The sequence below is a fragment of the Musa acuminata genome, chromosome BXJ2-6 (genome assembly GCF_036884655.1).
Source record: "Musa acuminata AAA Group cultivar baxijiao chromosome BXJ2-6, Cavendish_Baxijiao_AAA, whole genome shotgun sequence".
NCBI classification, from domain to species: domain Eukaryota; kingdom Viridiplantae; phylum Streptophyta; class Magnoliopsida; order Zingiberales; family Musaceae; genus Musa; species Musa acuminata.
Window position 1 is genome coordinate 7,592,239 of NC_088343.1, and position 18,590 is coordinate 7,610,828.

At 42.0% G+C, this 18,590-nt stretch overlaps 3 protein-coding genes across 7 annotated transcripts; 1 reads left to right on the forward strand and 2 right to left on the reverse strand.

Annotated features, from left to right (window-relative positions):
- Positions 1–609: 609 nt before the first annotated feature.
- LOC103987324 (large ribosomal subunit protein uL13y-like) lies at positions 610–3,795 on the reverse strand. Of its 4 annotated transcripts, none has more exons than XM_065112060.1 (3): positions 3,181–3,409; positions 2,994–3,098; positions 610–948 (listed from the first exon to the last, which is right to left on the reverse strand). In XM_065112060.1, exons 1-2 carry the CDS (start codon positions 3,330–3,332, stop codon positions 3,026–3,028), a joined length of 225 nt encoding a protein of 74 aa, XP_064968132.1. In that variant the 5' UTR covers positions 3,333–3,409; the 3' UTR covers positions 610–948; positions 2,994–3,025. The 4 variants fall into 4 exon arrangements, 1 of the variants encoding a protein (XP_064968132.1); XR_671875.3 differs by adding an exon at positions 3,451–3,795 and having other exon boundaries at positions 879–948; positions 3,011–3,281; XR_671874.3 differs by adding an exon at positions 3,451–3,795 and having other exon boundaries at positions 896–948; positions 2,994–3,281.
- Positions 3,796–4,311: 516 nt separating this feature from the next.
- On the reverse strand, positions 4,312–6,419 carry LOC103987325 (large ribosomal subunit protein uL13w). The gene is made up of 4 exons (XM_009405594.3): positions 6,033–6,419; positions 5,764–5,880; positions 5,588–5,675; positions 4,312–4,632 (listed from the first exon to the last, which is right to left on the reverse strand). The coding sequence occupies exons 1-4, from the start codon at positions 6,302–6,304 to the stop codon at positions 4,489–4,491; spliced, it is 621 nt and encodes a 206-aa protein (XP_009403869.2). The 5' UTR covers positions 6,305–6,419; the 3' UTR covers positions 4,312–4,488.
- A 235-nt stretch (positions 6,420–6,654) lies between these two features.
- Positions 6,655–18,477, forward strand: LOC103987326 (isovaleryl-CoA dehydrogenase, mitochondrial). 2 transcript variants are annotated; one of them, XR_671877.3, is made up of 16 exons: positions 6,655–7,114; positions 7,406–7,489; positions 7,565–7,622; positions 13,667–13,791; positions 13,884–13,928; positions 14,356–14,404; positions 14,508–14,617; positions 14,967–15,043; positions 15,433–15,483; positions 15,576–15,640; positions 16,339–16,493; positions 16,589–16,629; positions 16,714–16,768; positions 17,100–17,156; positions 17,937–18,184; positions 18,313–18,477. XR_671877.3 is itself a non-coding variant. In XM_009405595.3 (15 exons), exons 1-15 carry the CDS (start codon positions 7,004–7,006, stop codon positions 18,081–18,083), a joined length of 1,230 nt encoding a protein of 409 aa, XP_009403870.2. In that variant the 5' UTR covers positions 6,655–7,003; the 3' UTR covers positions 18,084–18,477. The 2 variants fall into 2 exon arrangements, 1 of the variants encoding a protein (XP_009403870.2); XM_009405595.3 differs by having other exon boundaries at positions 17,937–18,477.
- The last annotated feature ends 113 nt before the right edge of the window (positions 18,478–18,590 follow it).

Consider the following 18,590-nt stretch of genomic DNA (forward strand, 5'->3'; position numbering starts at 1 on the left):
TCTGGTAGCAAATTAATGAAACTGTTGAAAGCATTATTCGGCATTGCCAAGTGATTGGACACACACACACCACTTCGACTTAGTACATACAATTCATTCTTTTTAAGAACATCCATTACACGATGGGGTTCCTAATATTTCTTAAACACTATGTGATCACGCATCTTTTGGTAAACATCACGAGTTTTCCTCGTCCCCCAATAACATGCATGGAGTGGAGATCAGCAAGATTTAATATTTTTCATAACTGCAATCTGTTCATTAGCAGGTCAAAAAAGGAGCTCACAAAAAAAGGATGAGGATCGAATCTCTAAGATGAATCGAGTAAAAAGATTGAACGGCAGTGGAATATTTGTGCCCCGTAAAATTCCTATGACAATCAGTCTGTACGATGAATTGAATAGAAAAGAAATATCTGTGACCAGTAAAACAAGAAATACTTCTGTCAATGTAACCATGACAATAGCTTCATATGGATGTCATCATCGCTTCAAATCATTCAGAGAAGAGAAGAGGTTAACTGCGAAACAATGTCAAATATTCTATTCGGTAAAAATCAAATAAAATTTTTGCGAGACTCATCCATGGCATAAGAAAAGAAAACGAAGATGATGATGAGCATGAAATTCTTATTGGTCAATGATAAAAACTTCATAAGATGTCTGTCCATAACTCATAATCAATTCATCATCTATGAGAGTCTTGCGGCATCATGTGGCATCACTACAATCTGCATAACAAAAAAAGGGATCCAAGAAGCAAGACAAAAGATCTAGCAGACGCAGCTAACAATATTTGATGAAGATTCAACCAATAAATGGGCCCATCGAGGAAACTGATATCTCAAGTCAACCCACTAGACTTATGCCCTCTGCAGCTCCATCAGGCTTATCCCCATCTACTGGGCCCAATAACATACACGGAGTGCAGTCCAGCAGGTTTTCAAAACTGCAATCAATTAATAGCAGGTAAAACAGAAGCTCACAAATCAAGCATGTGAAATTCCCATGATGATCAATTCTATAATATGAATCAAGCAAAAAGATTGAACATCAAAGAAAAACATGTGAAATTCCAATGACAATCAATTCTGCACTATGAATCAAAAAGCAAAGTAATTTTTATACAAAGTAAAACAAGAAATGCTTCTCTGTCAGTGTAACTATGACATGAACTTCATATGGATGTCATCCATCGCATCAAATCACATTTCATCATCATTCGGAGAAGAGAAGAGGCAAACAGTGAAACCATAGCACAATTAATTTATTTGGCAAGAATGAAACAAAATTTCTATCGAGACACAATCCATGACATGAGAAAAGGAAGATGATGATAAGAGCATGAAACTCTATCAGTGTAACTATGACAAAGGCTTCATGGGACGTTAGTCCATAGCTTATAATCAGTTCATCATCTAGAGATTTCATGCTTCGGAAATTTGCAAAATAGTGTACAAAGTTAGCAGGAAGTGCTCAAAATTGATCACCATAAATAAAAGAAATTCATGACTTTTATGAGAGGAAACAGGAAAAGAAAAGAGATCCAACTCCTCTTTCATGCCGTCATGCAGCATCTCCACAATCTAAAGCATAACCAAGGAAGGGATGCAAGAAGCCAGGCAGAAGAATTAAACAAATTCAATATGCCCAAGGAGACATTTGAAGTGTCTTTTCTATCTGACTTGTCAAATGGAAATGGCTACAGCCATGGACAAACAACAGTAACATTCAAAACATTGCTATGGATGCATCACTAAATTAGTTATTTCCATTACAAAGCACTTCAACATAGAAATATGTTGATAGGAAAGTTCTATATAACATCAAATTTCAAATGAAAATTTTCATAATAAAATAATTCAGTAAATCAAGTCACTGTTGTTTACCATGATTCTTGATTCTAAAGACAAGTAAATATGTATAACATTTCCCTCAAACTAGGACATCAGACCACACATTGTTGCAAATATGCAACAAAAGCAATCTCTTCAAATATACTGTGGTAGCTCGAAAATGCTCACAGAACAAATATACTGTGGACATAGGTTTTTAAGTTTTGCAAAAACTTTATTACCACTTACATCATTAAGGAATCAATAAACAATAGAAGTGTTCAAACGGAACCAAAGCTGAACCAAACCTGTTCTGAATTGGTTCGGTTCAAACCGGTCCATCAATAGTTCGATTTTGAAGACCACAAATGGTTCCAGTTTGGAAGGGTACTATTCTTTGATTCTGTTAATTGGTTCGGACCTTACCAAACCCATTTTAATTTAAAAAACATCAGCCCGATCGACTTCATTATGTCAAGGCCTCAGCCAGTTCAAACCAGTCCAAAAGAGCAAAAGGTATGAGAAAAATGTGCATTCTTGTCTATGTCACCCTCCTTTTCTCGCCTTAATTCTTGTTAATGCATTTGATTGGATGTTATACAGGAACCTTTTGAGAATGTTTAAGGTGACAATTGTGATGGGAACTTTTTAAAAATGGCCAACCCAATTGGACCAAGACTTTGGTTCGATTCACTGAACTGAATCGGTTCATTTTAAAAATTCATTTTTTAAATATCTTGAAATTAAAAACCGGCTAACCAAGTTAGATTAACCAGTTTTGAACCAATTAGGTTAGGTGGGCCTGAACTTTTTCCCGTTCGAACTACCTTATCTTAACTGAACCAAACCAATTTTTTGATTTGATTTTATTCGAATAAGTTTAAACACCCCTAATAAACAGTTGATCATTTCAATCTACAAGCAAAAAAAATAAATTCACTACAGTTTAAGGCAGGCCATCCTGAATATAAAAAAAGACATATATATATGAAAAGTCCAACCTATCCTTTATTAGCAAGTATCAAGTTATCATCACTTTTTCACAAAACAAATATACTTTGAAATAGATTCTTAGATGTTAAAAATCGAGTATACACATTACCCCGAGTAGGTAAGCAACAAAATACAGCTTATGGTTGAAACGTAAAAGAGAGCATACCGCCGATTTGATCTGACCTTAACGGTATCATATTAATTCCATCCAACCTCAGATGACAGCCGACCAAACAAGCAGTATCTATGGACGGGTTGAAACCTCAATAACGTAAAAACACATCGAGCATTTCATCAACAAGACCAGATAACGAAAACATTTGCACTCGAACAATCAAACAAAAAACTTACACTTGAGGGCGTCCGAAATAACCATCCTCTTCATCTTATCGTACGGAGGTGGCACCCCCTCGTGTGCCTTGAGCCTTGCCAACGCAGCGGCTCCACCTTTCGTCTTGTGAGGAATCATCATGAGCAAACAGAGATAAGAATACAGATAGATCATTTAGCCACCGAGACGATCCAAAAAAAAAGGCAAGATCGCATTTTTTATATCGTCCCAAGGGTCGCCAAAATCAGATCTTCTACCTGTCATCATGTTATGTCAAGATGATTGAGATTACCCGCAGACGGGGTGCGCCAGAGGATCTTGGCAGGGGTGCGAAAGTGGACGGGGCCGTGGGAGGGCTCGGAGTTCATGCGCTTGCGGAGAAAGCGGAGGTACTTCATCTTTTGGCGGACGAGCCCCTCGGAAAGGCAGATCTCCTCGCAGCAGACGGCCACAACGGGTTGCCCGTTAGAGGAGTTCCTCGCGCACAGCCCAGACCCCGAAACCATATGATTGGCCAAGCCGCCTTCTTGACCCGTCAAACGGAGCAAGAAACATAGTCGTACAGTCGCTTCGGAACACGAACGGTAGTGGGATGCCAAGCTACTGTATATGGGTGGGCGGCTAGGGTTTTTCGCTTCCTCCCTCTCTCTGGCATTTATGATATGAATTGGGCCAGGCCGGATCGGACACACTCGGGCCCGGCCTCGATCAGTAATCAAGGATATCATCAATGAATTCTAACTTCGATGTGCTCTCGATCCACCGTATCATTGAAGCGTCAGACTAGGGCTGCGCTACTGATAGCCGGCGTCAAATCGGATGGGAGAATTAAGGGTGCGGGGAAAAGAAAAAGATAGAATTATGACTGCAAATAAGAAAAATAATATTTTATTATTTTTTTAAAAAGATAAAAAAATTGTCAGCAGTAAAAAAGATATTATGAATAGTAAGCTTAATTGTAAATAACAAAATATTATTTTAATATTTTTAAAAAGATTATGGGAGTTATCGATAAAAAGAACTGTAAATAATAAAATATTACACCTTGCTTAACACCACACTGTAAAAGGTTTCATGCATCTCTCGCAAGTGACGATTTAGATTGACGTGCGCATATAAAACCACAAGTAGCCACAGCATCAGCATTAACCCATTCAACAATTAAGGGAGAAACCAATTAATAAAGGACCAACGTTTTCCAACCAATGCAACGCTCAAAACTAAGAAATCCAATGTCGCAGCATACACATCCATACCATGATAAACTCAGTCTAACCAAACAAAAATGATAAAATGGCTAATATTGTTGTAACAAAACTACCCAATCAACTCAGTACTTCAATGGCGCAAGGATGTCAAGCTGGGAACCAAGCTTATCCCCAGCAGCCTTTTCTGCCTTCAACCTAAGCTTTGTAAGCTGCTTTCTCCTCTCATAAGCTACCGCGGCCCTCTCTTTCCTCTTTGCCTCGAGCACCTGCACGGTAGCATTAGCATTTTGATCAGTTAAGCACACAAAAATCTATATAGCTTTAGCACAACAATAAAGACAGCTGACGGCTCAGCACACGGCACTATAAAGAAAGTAACTGAGTGACAAACCGAAGAATGCATCATAAAAGTGTGTTATACTCTTGAAAAATTCTAAGGTGACTATACCTTTATAGTTTTGAAGGCACATAGGATTGTAATTAATGTCCAGAAGTCAAAACAAACAGTCAAAACAAATTACTGTTTTAATTGTTGGTTCCAGAACACAAAAGTAAACAATTTCAGTTTGCCCATGGAGACATTTCAAGTGCCTTTTCTATCTAATTCGTCAAAGGGAAATGGCAAATACCATGGAGAAACAACATTAAAATGAAAATTATAGATAGTAAAGTTCAATATAGCATATTTCGAATTTAAAATGAAAATTTTCACAATAAAATAATTCAGCAAATCAAGTCACCATAGCTTGGCATAATTCTTGGCTCTAAAAAAAAAGTAAATATTCATCACATTTCCCACAAGCAACCAAAGCATTCTCTACAAGAAGTTAACATGTCAGCTCGAAAATTCATAGATCAAATCTGCTGTGCACATAGGTTATTCAGTTTTGCAAAAACATTGTTATCACTTACATCATTAGGGAATCAATAAACAACTGATCATTTCAATCTACAATGAAGGACCATAAATGCATTACAACCTAAGACAGGCTCTCCTAAATATATAAAAGATTCAATCTACATTGCTGTCGACTATATATACATATGATAACTTTATTAGTGGATATCAAGTTATGATTACTTTTTCACAAATCAAATGTGCTTCGAAATAGATTCTTAGATTTTTGAAGTCCAGCATAAACGTAATCACGAGCAGGTAAGCAAAAAAATACAGCATATAATTTAAACATAAAAGAGAGCATAGGGCCAATTTGATCTGACCTTGACGGTATCATAATAATTCCATCCGACCTCCGAGGACAGCCGGCCAAGCAAGCAGTATCTATGGCCGGGTTGAAGCCTCAATACCCTAAAAACACGTTGAGCATTTCACCAACAAAGACCAGATAACATTGAAACATTTGCAGTCGAAATCAATCAAACAAAATACTTCATACTTGAGGGCGTCAGGAATAACCATCCTCTTGATCTTATCATACGGAGGTGGCACCCCCTCGTATGCCTTGAGCCTTGCCAACGCAGCGGCCCCACGCTTCGTCTTGTGAGGAATCATCCTAAACAGATACAAGAATACAGATGGAACATTTAGCCACCGAATCGATCCAAAGAAGAAAACAGCAAGGTTTCATTTTTATCATACTAACGATCACCAAAATCAGATCTTCAACCTGTCCTCTATGTTATGCGAAGATGATTTTGAGATTACCCGCGGATGGTGCGCCAGAGGATCTTGGCGGGGGCGCGGAAGTGGATGGGGCCATGAGAGGGCTTGGTGTTCATGCGCTTGCGGAGAAAGCGGAGGTACTTCATCTTTTGACGGACGAGCCCCCCGGAAAGGCAGATCTCCTCACAGCGGACGATCACCACGCGCTGCCCATTGAGGAGCTCCTTGGCCACGATCGACGCCAGCCGTCCCAGCATGTGGTGGCGCGCGTCCACCACCACCCGCCTCGGGCATAGCCCCGAACCCGAAACCATGATTTGCGAAGCCGCCTTCTCGTCCCTCTACAGGAGCAACAAACGGAGGAGTCCAATGATTCGCTTCCTAGTTGCTGTATATGGATAGGCGGCTAGGGTTTTTCTCCTCCCCTATTTCCACCCTTTTCGACATGGGAATTGGGATGGGTCAGGCCGGGTGGATAGAGTCTGGTCGGGTCCGGTCGGGTCCGGTCGGGTCGGGTTTCAAGCATTTGACAAAGATACCGGCCATCAACCCGACCCAAAGATTTTGCTTGAACCCAAGCCAGCCGTACTGTATGATTAACCCATGACATCCACCCTACAAATTAACTCGGGTTCATGTGAGGCTCGAAGTTCACCACCAAGTCAAACATGCTGTGCGGCAGCACTTGCGTCTACCAGGGTTTCAATTGGCAAGATCAGAGCAGCCGGCGGAAGCCCTCGCCGCTGCCTCCAACAACAACAAGGCAGGCAGAGAGTCGCTCATATGTACCCAAAACATATGACGCGGCGCACCTGCTTTGAGAAGGGAATGGATAAGGGTAGGTTGTAGCAGTAGGGAAAACGTATGCGCGACGCACCTACTGTGATCGTTATCTCATGGCAACGTAACCCGCGTCGCCGACATTTTTTCTGTTCTCGTTCCAAGACTATCCATACATAACGCGATTTTTCTCTCCTCGTTTTCGCTGGAATTACCGGTTAATCGATTCCAAGATGCAGCGATTGCGCGCTACCAGACGCTCTGCTATCCTATGCTGGGATCATTGGAGTAAGCAGAGGGCTTTTTTCTCCACCTCCCTCCTCTTCGATGATACACAGAAGCAGGTGAAGTTTCTAAACCTCCCGACTCTCAGAATATGGTTTTTGCTAAAGCTCCCGAGCTACCGTTGGATCTCTGATTGAGATTAAACGATTGTTGAGGCTAAGGTTAGAATACCAAAATGGTTCGGTGGTGATCGGCTGATTAATAGAACGGGATAACCAAAATGATTTGGTTATTTCTTTGTGCGATCCGTGGATTATTATTATTAATTAAAAAGTACTTTTTTCCCCTGTCGTTAAAGATTTTTCCCTTTATGATTTTGTTACGAGCTTTTGTGTTCGTGATACTTGTAGTTTAAAGAGAGCGTTCATCAGTTCGCACAAGAAAACATTGCTCCGCATGCGGCCAAGATTGATGCTACGAACCACTTTCCCCAGGTTGTGTTGCTGTTGATTGTTTGATGGGGCTGAAGTCATCACCGTGGCATCTGATCTTTGTGTAATGTCTTTTAGGATGTGAACTTGTGGAAACTTATGGGCGATTTCGATCTCCATGGCATCACAGCTCCAGGTAACGGTGCCACTGCTGTTGCTTTTTTATTCCATGAGTTTTTTAGTTTGCTTCACTAATTTTCTTTTTTAGTTGTCTAATTAAATTGAAGATGAGGGTAAGATTTGATCCTTATATTTTACTTGTTGAAAAGCAATTGTCCAGAATAAAGTATAATGTGTTACATCAGATCTATTATATTTAATATGTTGAACTACGTTTATCACATTAGTATACTATTTTGTAGTATATTTGACGTCTTCCGTTAGATCTTGACATATTTATTCTCTTGAAAATATCATCATATCTATTTTTGAGGTGACCATTTGAGATATGTGTTTTCATGCTCTGAAAACCAAGTTTTTTTAATCATACTTTTGAATCAAATATTCTGAAATCTACAGAAACTAACCAGAGAACCAGATTTTTAAGAAAACATGAGTACACTTTTTACCAATTTCAGCTTTCTTAATTTGTTCTAAGAAAATTATAAAACTTTCCTGGAGTGCACAATTTTTTAAGGGTGAATTCTGGGAAAAAGTCTATAGCGTCCTAACTTAAAAAAAAACTCACAGAACGTCCCTTTTTCTTCAAAATGACCATTCTACCCTTGTTGGCCATCGCCCTTCGCCCCAAACAATCGCCCACGGCGCAGGCGTGGCCGCGCATCGAGGCGACCAACTGTCACGGACAAACTTCTAAACAAGGTGTTTGATGTAATGCTTATGTATGTCCGTGTCTTTTGGCATGTTCATGCCTTGTACAGAATGTAAAGGGGCGGCCGAAGGCTTAATAGTCCCATTTTAGTTGGGTTGGTGGCCTCTTTAGGCTTGTAAATAAAGGTTGTGTCATGTGGACACGCTCGAGAGCTTTTCGGTCTGTAATGGACCATTTTACCCTTTGTTGTGCCACTGTTCAGAGCTTGTAATAGTCTGTTTGTAATTTGCATTGTCTATGAAGTGTTTTTCGGAGATGTTTGCTTGTGGATCCCGTTGGAGGCGTTCTCTCTAACCCGTTCTCTCTTTTGGTGGTCCTAAGGGACAATGGGAGGCTTCGGGGAGGCTGACCTTTGCGGACGGACGCGCGAGGGTGCCGCACGACTTAGGCAAATCCAGCTAAGGTCGTGACATTTGGTATCAGAGCGGGACAAGCACTCATAGAAACACTTAGCATGCAAACGTGGGGGACCTAGTGGGGCTGCGTTGAGGGCAGTCAGCACACGCGCGACCGTTTGGGGGAAAACGGGCATGGAGATGTAGGGAAAAGGAGTCGCTCGGAGGAGTGGGCATCTAACATTGGCATTCAGAGGAATGGCCAACCCTTCGCGCAAGAGGCACCACGAGAACAGGCAAGCTTGGAAGAATTTGGAGCGCACAAAGGTTGGGATGGCTGAGTTTGAGCTACGGCTCAACGTTGACAACTATACTTGATGGTGCTCTAGGCAAGCGAGGCGCTTGGCAAGAATGAGACCATGCAAGGTGGAATGAGTTGCTCAACGACCAAAAGAGTTATGCAAAGCTCACAGAGGTGAGGGGAATTGCTAACTCGAAGAATTTGGTACTCATGCATGGGCTTGTATGCGGACGATGGAATGTTCGTGGCCATCCCAAGGCGACCGAAATTCGGCGCCATGGAGCATTGAAACTTTCTCTTCGGCATGTGAAGGATACGTCTGTAGGAGGCTGAAGTGTGCAATGAGTTCAGCATGTTGCTAGGCCTTGAGGGGCGCAGTGGGGGCTGTATTGACGGGGAGTCGCAATCTAGCAAGTGCGTTTGCAGGAGGCAGAACAATGCATAGTTTGTCCAGCAGATCGGAATAGTCCAAGGGGATGGTGGTCTCCGAAACGAAGAGAGATGTTGCTCCAAAGGGGACAGTTATCCAGGAGGGATAAGTCCCGGCTCTCCAGAGGGAGAATCATGTGCGACGGACTGCACATGTTGAGGAGGAGTACCTCAACAAACAACAACTCCATGAAGCTCGATGGACTGAGCAAGCGGCGAGGAGTCGTCGCATGATCTCGCTTGGGAGAATGCATTGGTGGATGCATTGCGAGATCAAGTGGGGGAGCGACCCAAAGCAGCTCAAATGGAGACACACTTGGAGTCGATATGGAGATCGGACTCAAGAAAGGGCTGACCCGTGGAATGGTGGACGCAAGGGCCACCATCGACTCAATGCAAACACGAGGAGCGGAGCAACTTGGGTGTAACTTGGCGAAGTACTCAAGCCGCTTGAAGGGAGCCAGCATAGAAGTTGGAACATGGAGCAGAGGCACAGTGCTTTCCCTAGACAGAGGTCAAGGACATGAACTCTTACAGAGGCAGGAGTATAATCATGTTGTTCCATGGGTCCTTCATTCTGACGGAGCGGACTCATCTTGCATGGTGCCAAAGACGAAGGGAGCTTCGGGGCACATGCACCTTATCTCGGAGGAGCATTTGATGGAGGAACTAAGGCGACTCAATTTGCGGAGGCGAAGTTGGGTTCAGAAGGCCTTAGCACGGGGCAAGAGGACGCGGAGGCGGGTACTCTTGAAGAATATGCCACAGTGTTGTCATTCAAGTTGCCATGAGGGAAGCGATGCGCAGTGGAGATTGTGCTGGTAGGGGCAGAGGCCCAGGATCCAGACAATGGTGCACAAATTACAGTGAAGTCGGGGGACTTCGGGAGCTACTAGGCGACGGACTGTCCTAGAGCGGTGCTTCATCTAGGTGTGACCCAGGAGTGGGTGGATGAAGGTCGATTGCCAAAGGAGCGAACACAACCGAAGGTGGAAGAGATCCTGCGATGTATTGGCAGAGGCCACACATGGAGGGTTCACAATTCGAGTTTATTCCACAAGGATCAGAATGCAATGGAGATGTCACCAGGAGGCGACATGGTGCAGCGGATCGTGGTGGAACAGTTCGTGGCAAGGCGACACACACGACAGAGTCCCGTGAGGGATGAGATCATATGGAGGTATGATCGGGAGCTACTGGGAGCTCCGCTTTGGTGAACAACACGACGGCAAGAAGGGCTATGGATTTAAGGAGTGAAGGCCATGGTACCGCAGAGGCGGGTCTTCCGGGCGTGCATCGAATTTTGTATCGGATGAAAACCTTGGTCATCAGCATATGGGGGCTGGGTTCCACCAAGGGAAAAGTTCGAATGCAAGTGCCAGTGAGTCCCATGGGAGGGACTTGATCATGCAGAGGTATGATCGAAGCAGCTGGAGAGTTGGACTGCTCCAGAGCTCATATTCGCTTAAGGCAGCCCGACAAGTCAGAGGACAAGGTCGAGTAAGCGAACGTTGCTACCAAGGAAGCTAAGGAGAACAGAATTGGTGCAAACCCTACAACGTGATGGCAGAGGCCATGCATGGGAGTTGCAGTCTGTCTTTCCATCGACCAAACAGACTGCTTGGAGAACACAGAGGTGTTGAAGCAGGGGGTCGAAAGGGGCGAGGAAGCGACGACGAGTCCAGAGGGACTTAGCTACCCAAAATCAAGCATCAGTTAGAATGGAGGTGGACTTAGAGGAGTGTCACGGAGACATATCTGCTGATCATGAAGAAAAGGGATGTAGATGCGAAGCGACGGATAGTAGGGCCATGGGCATGGCAGCGCCATGGTACCGCAGAGGCGGGACTTCCGTCAAAGTCATTGATCCCTTGCTCTCACGGAGGGAGAGCGCTTGGTCGTGAAAGGGGCCGAGGAGGTGGAGCATGCAGAGGCAATCTCCAAGTACCGAGACAAGGCTGAAGGGCAGAGGCCAAGAAACTTCGTAAGACCGGTGTCAACAAGTTTCTCATCAAGATAGCCGTAAGTGAAGGACTTCGGGTCATGCAAGAGTGCATGACCAAGGAACGAAGCAAGCAGTACGTGGTGCTGTACCTTTGCTACTCAGTGGAGTAGGCGGCAGGGTTGATGGAGAAGACGGTACAATCCCAGAGGCGACCTCATCTATCAGAGAATTACTCCAAGTTGGGGTGAAAACTTCCTGCATTCCAGAAGTTCAATGGCATTGAGAAGGTGAATCACAGTAGCTAACTCAACGCAAGGAGTGCAAACACTTCAAGTGCTTCAGAAGTGTGAGCAAAGAGCAGGCGAAGGCCAGTAACCAGCTCGATGCATGAAGTACAACCTCGAGGAGGCGGGCGAAGTCAAGTAACCTTTGCCTTCTCAACTCTTAAGAGAATGGGTGAAACCGAGTACCCCAGTTCTCTTATCTATCCAGCAGAGGAGCTCTGCACAAGTTCAAAGACCCTTCGAAGATAATGGAAGACAATAGTTGTCAAATCCTCACCAACGGTGATCAGTGCTACTGAGAGTAGATTGTCCGCTTCATTTCCCAACGAAATGCCAATCGAAAGCGGAAGTGATGCGAACCTACTTGGATGTGACAACTAACTGAAAGAAGAGTCAATGAGCAGATTTTGTGGAGGAAGGACCCAAAACTTCAGAAGTTTGCGAGGCGATGCTCGTTAAAGCTCCAACAAGCATCCACCCAGTTCAAGCAGCATGTGGAAATTTTGAGAAACTAGCGCAGTAAGAATGGTCTTTTCCTTCATTTGGTGGATCCGCAGGAATCAACGAAGATCAATACAACTCAGCCAACCCCACACCAGAGTCAGAGTCATTGGTGAGTTGAAGCAGCATGGCGGATCAAAGGTTCGACTACTCAAAAACAGCAGCGGAGAGGAGTTGGGAGCCAGGAGGCGCATTGCAGCTAGAGCAGAAGATTGAAGACTCAGCAAAGGTGAAGAGTTGCAGTGTTCACAAAGGCTTCGACGAGGACGTCGAAGGGATAAGTGGGGGAGAATGTCACGGACAAACTTCTAAACAAGGTGTTTGATGTAATGCTTATGTATGTCCGTGTCTTTTGGCATGTTCATGCCTTGTACAGAATGTAAAGGGGCGGCCGAAGGCTTAATAGTCCCATTTTAGTTGGGTTGGTGGCCTCTTTAGGCTTGTAAATAAAGGTTGTGTCATGTGGACACGCTCGAGAGCTTTTCGGTCTGTAATGGACCATTTTACCCTTTGTTGTGCCACTGTTCAGAGCTTGTAATAGTCTGTTTGTAATTTGCATTGTCTATGAAGTGTTTTTCGGAGATGTTTGCTTGTGGATCCCGTTGGAGGCGTTCTCTCTAACCCGTTCTCTCTTTTGGTGGTCCTAAGGGACAATGGGAGGCTTCGGGGAGGCTGACCTTTGCGGACGGACGCGCGAGGGTGCCGCACGACTTAGGCAAATCCAGCTAAGGTCGTGACATTCTACCCTTGTTGGCCATCGCCCTTCGCCCCAAACAATCGCCCACGGCGCAGGCGTGGCCGCGCATCGAGGCGACCAACGGTGGAGTCCTCGCCATTATCAAACCCAATAGCCGCCTCTCCTCCCTTGGTTGTTTGTGCCTTCATGCGTGAGCTAGCCCCATTGACTATCCCCTTTCGCCCCAAATAAGCATCGCGTCTACACCTCCGTGTGCGGGTTGGTCTCGTCGGTCACCCCCCCTCAACCTCGAATAGGAGCTTGTCACCTGCGGCAAGCGGTGGAGGCAGTTAGGGCTGGTGTGGGCACCCATGATGCCCTTGACGAGTGTGTAGGGACGGTGGCGAAAGCGGTACAGGGGGGAGGAGCCAGCGAAAAGCCAAAGAAGGCAAGGGCAAAATGTTCTTTTCACGCAGCCAGGAGTGCTTTGCAAGAATTTTTCAAAGTTGGGGCGTTCTCTAGAAAATTCTCAAACTTAGGGGGTTTTTCGATTATTCGGCCTTTTTTTAATCTATGAAATGATTCAATTTCCAAAATTGAGGATATTTTTCTTGACGTTCTAGTATAGTTCCACTTAATCAACTAATTCATTTACATTAGTGTGTTACAGACTTTTAACAGCCTAACTGAACAAAATGTTACGGTAAGTTAGCAAGACCTGTCATTGCACATGACTTTTCTTCCTTGTCTGTTTTACTTTCATGTATACCACTAGTTTTGTCATCAAAAAGTATTTTGTTATCTATCAGAATGTTCCATTTAGATAGAAATTGTTCCTAGTCGCCTACCTAACTTGCAAATGGTTGATTCATTGTAGAGGAATATGGAGGGCTTGGACTTGGTTACTTGTATCACTGTATTGCAATGGAGGAAATTAGTCGTGCTTCTGGATCTGTTGGCCTTTCTTATGGTGCCCATTCCAACCTATGCATAAATCAACTGGTACATGGAAGTTCTATAGTTATTAACTGTAGAATACATTGGCAATTATCTAATGATGTAACTAATTGTAAAATTTAGTTGTCTTTTTGTAGGTGAGGCATGGGACCTCTGCACAAAAGCAGAAGTATTTGCTGAAGGTTTTTTCCATCACCTCTTATGACTATTAGCGTTCCCTCTTAATGTGGTTATTAATCTTGAAAACGTTTAGATGTTTCCTCATTTGACAGAAATGACAGATATGGTGCTAGCTTTGTGTATTACAAAATTAATTGTGGATGGTAACAAGATTTGAAAAAAGGAGTAAACAGCTGATATTTGATCCATAACTTGTTACCTTTTTGTTGTCTTTTTCACTAATGTTGGACAAACATCCTATTCAAGTTTCAATAATTTTCTGTATATGCTGACTTAGATCTGTGCTTACTACTTTGTAATTTTGCTGAATCTTTTTTATAGAGTGTTGCGTCATGTTTAATTGCATACATTCATTTATACAATACTTTTCCTATGAACAGTAATTTTCCTGTTTCTGTGCTATTTACTCTTCTTTGTCTTAATGTGAAGCTAATCAGTGGGGAGCATGTAGGGGCTCTGGCAATGAGTGAGCCCAACGGTAATAAATTGGTCTGATGCTTTAAGTTTCATTCTTTTGTTTTTGAGCAGTAGTTAATGTTTTCTGCTTCTACAATTTCTTATGAGTTTGTCGAACACTTCAGCTGGTTCCGATGTTGTCAGCATGAAGTGCAAAGCTGATCGAGTTGATGGTGGTTATGTGATAAATGGCAACAAGATGTGGTGTACCAATGGACCTGTTGCCCAAACTTTGGTAATCATTTTGTTAATTACATGAATTTTAGTTGAAATATTGTTAACTTGCCTATGCAATTTTCTGCCTTAACCCTACTTCTATATAGTATCTTTATTTAACTCGAGCATGTTCTGACCACATGTTTATTATGTACACATAGGATTTTATGGTTCTTGCACTTGCAAGAACATCACACCCATGTGTAATCATGACAACTATAGCTGTCATGAGTTCAACAACCTGATGTACCAATACTGAGAACTCTTGAAAACAACAAACATCCCTTCACAACAGTGATAGCTTCTTCATTCTTTGTCCTTTTTTCCTGGGTTTCTTTTGATGTAATTATTTGGTGAATCTTCTGCAGGTCGTTTATGCAAAAACAGACATCAGTGCTGGATCCAAAGGAATTACAGCGTTTATAATCGAGAAGGGGATGCCTGGGTACTTATAGCATTCTTTAGTGTTCACCTCATAAATTTCATGTTGAATGTCTAAAATGTCTTCAGCTTTTTCCTTTTCAAGCTGCAGTAGATGTTATGTATTGAAGAAGAAGAGAATTATCATTTGCTTGTTAGTTCATATTGAATGACAGGGTACATTGCTGAAATTCTTTAGGTTTAGCCCTTTTGCCTGAGTTTAAAGGTGTCATCTGAAAATGTCATTTTAGATTCTAATAATAAAAAATTCAAAATAAATGGTATTGTCTGGGTCAGATCAGTAGATACCTGTAGTTGCAGGAGAAAATATCTGTGCCTGTAATCAATTGTCATTAGGTTTTGCTGCAATTATTTTTGAAGTCTTTCTCTAGTGATTGCTACATTTTCTTGCAGATTCAGTACTGCTCAGAAGTTAGATAAACTTGGCATGCGAGGAAGTGATACGTATGATTTCTTTGACAATTAGATATATATTTAAAGTTCATGTGACCTTATGTGTCTCTAAAATGATCTGAGCAAGCTCTTATGTATTGCAGATGTGAACTTGTCTTTGAAAACTGCTTTGTTCCTGAAGAGAATGTGCTTGGACAGGAAGGAAAAGGTGCTGATACAAAGATTTCAAAGTTTTTATCAGAAAACAGAAATTTTGAAAAAAGATATAAAAGCATTATTACCGAGTCAATTTCTTACAAATTTAGCATACATCAGATTAAAAATCTCGTAGTTTTTCTAAAGTTATGTCACTTAATCACATAGTGTTGCTAAAGCTATGTCACATATGTAGAATCTATAGTTGCATACTATCAAAGATTCAGCCCAGTTTGTCTGAGGGCTGTATCATGTGTAATACAGGCTTTCCATATTAATTTTCGGTCTCAAGGGACCTGGACAGCAGAAAATTATGGAGACCAAGAACTGAATGCAGTGATGACCTTCAGTTTATTTTATTAATGAAATCAACAACAAGCTGCATTTGACGTGGAAAATCTGTCCTCTTCATTTAGATCTTTTTTGTATTAAAATCTTTTGGGAAAATCTGGTAATCTTTCTAGGTTAACAAATGCACCAATGTTCATGACTAGCATAGTTAATTTGGAGAATCAATATGTAGCTATTTGATTTCTTGGTGAAGTATGTTCTCTTTTTCCCTTTTGTCTTGATGGTTAGATGCTTGCTTTATGAATTCTACTATTCTAGGATGCTGCATATTGGCTAGAAAGCATGTGCTTGTTCTTTTGGAATGTTTCAGCAGAGAAATTGAAATTTCATTGCACCATTAATTTCTTATCTTTCTCACAGGAGTTTATGTCATGATGTCGGGGCTAGATTTGGAAAGACTTGTTCTAGCTGCTGGCCCTCTCGGACTTATGCAGGCATGCCTTGATGAAGCTATTCCTTACGTTCGACAGCGAGAACAGTTTGGCCACCCAATTGGAGAGTTTCAATTTATACAGGTACGAGATTCGATTAAGCTGTGCTTAATCCTTCTTCAAGATGTAAAGATCTGAACAATTTTGTGGGACTCAAACCAAATGTATCATCCATACAGGGAAAACTGGCTGATATGTATACTTCCTTACAGTCATCAAGGTAGCACTTTGAATTGCATGACAACATACATTAATGTTTTAGCAGTTAGATGTTAGAGAGACTGATTGCTTTCCTTGTTGTCAGAGCATTTGTTTATTCAGTTGCTCGGGACTGTGACAATGGAAAAGTTGACCGAAAGGTACGTTTGAACATCATTATTTCTCCGTCCCATACCTCACAATGCTAAAGGTCATATGTTTTATTTGTTGTCATTTGCTTATTAGCATTTCATGCTTTACAAGTAAATATGTGCGATTCATCTGGTTTGCATATCAAAATTGCTTTAATTTTGATAGTGATAGTATATTAAAAGCTTGAACAGTTCACGCTAGTGGGGTGATGGATCTAAAAACTGGATCGCTACTATGTTTTCTGATGCTCTAGCTTTTGTTAAAATGCATGCTCTTATCCTCTTATGACTACAAACTGTACTTTCTTTTCCTAAAATCTGCAAAATGCAAATTGTTCAGGACTGTGCTGGCGTTATTCTCCTGGCTGCTGAAAAGGCTACTCAGGTCGCTCTTCAGGTACTAGAAACTTTGTCCTTGGATTTCACGTTATATTCTCATAGTAGAGTACATCTTCTTTTCTGTGATACTTTTCTCCGGGATCCCATGAGAAAAAGATTCTGCTTTGTGTGGACAAAGTTGGAAAACCTGCTGAAATTATGAATGGAATGAAAGGATGAAGTTTCAGCTATTTCAGAAGTTTAGCAAGAACTATTCAATGGGACTATTTTTGAACAAATTTTCTACATTAATTGTACATGTTGAACTTTTGCTTCAATTCATCATTTCCTGCTTCATCATATGGGCACTGCTTTATAGTTTTTATTGGTTTTGTGTGGTACACTTTGGGATGTTTTTGTTTTCCTAGTTACGAATTGAGCTTTCCACACTCGGTCCTTTTTAGAGTGCATGGAAATTTAGTTAATGAAATTTGTTATGTCTACTGCATGCAATTTTATTTTCCCAAAATTTAGTTAATGAAATGCTTCATGTATGCATAACAGAAGTAGAGGAAATTTGTAGGTCAAACCTAACTACAGAACCTGCACATGACAAGGCACCACTCTCTATCCTTCTAGTTAGAGTTTGCATTCATCGCAAGTAGTATACATGGTCCAATTTGATGTAGCTCATAGGTCATGCAAGTGGGTTCTGTTGGTATGCTTGAAAAACTATTACCTACCCAATTGCCAAGACCATGCTTTGTCAACTGTGATTAGAGCATGCATTCAAATCACATGGTTGACCATTTCATTGCAAAGTAAGGTAATATTCCTTTGTGGTCACTGTGACATGCAGGCTATCCAGTGTCTTGGTGGGAATGGGTATGTAAACGAGTACCCAACAGGTCGTCTTCTCAGAGATGCGAAACTGTTCGAGATTGGCGCTGGGACCAGCGAGATCAGGCGACTGATCATTGGGCGTGAACTCTTCAAACAAGACTAGCTTCCAATTCTACATTCTCTCAAAAGCAACAGGCATTTGTGCCCAAAGATGCAGAATTAAATAAATGGATACAAGGTCTCCCAACCCAATCAAACTGATGGGTATTTGCCCGAGTCAACATCTTCTATCTTCCGTGTCAGAAATTAGCATGCTCGCCATTACTTTCTTCGGATTATTTAACCAAGTGGTTGATATTTTTTTTGTTTTGTTTTCCTGCAAATCTGTGCAGTTGCTTATGGGGATTGCATGCTAGTTGATAATTTGACATCTGTCGATACAGATCGTTTGACAGAGCGTAGGGTACCTACCTGTGCTTTGGTTGTGCTTTGTTAGGTTACATGCTGTAGACAATACTGATCATAATTCATATCATAACCAGAAACCATATTGTGCTTGTTGGGTTTTGAAATTGTTACTTCTATTACTGTAATAGTTAGTGGTTTTGGAAAATGACAATTGTCTGCTACAGATGTTACATAACTGTCAACTGCAACGACGATCATCACA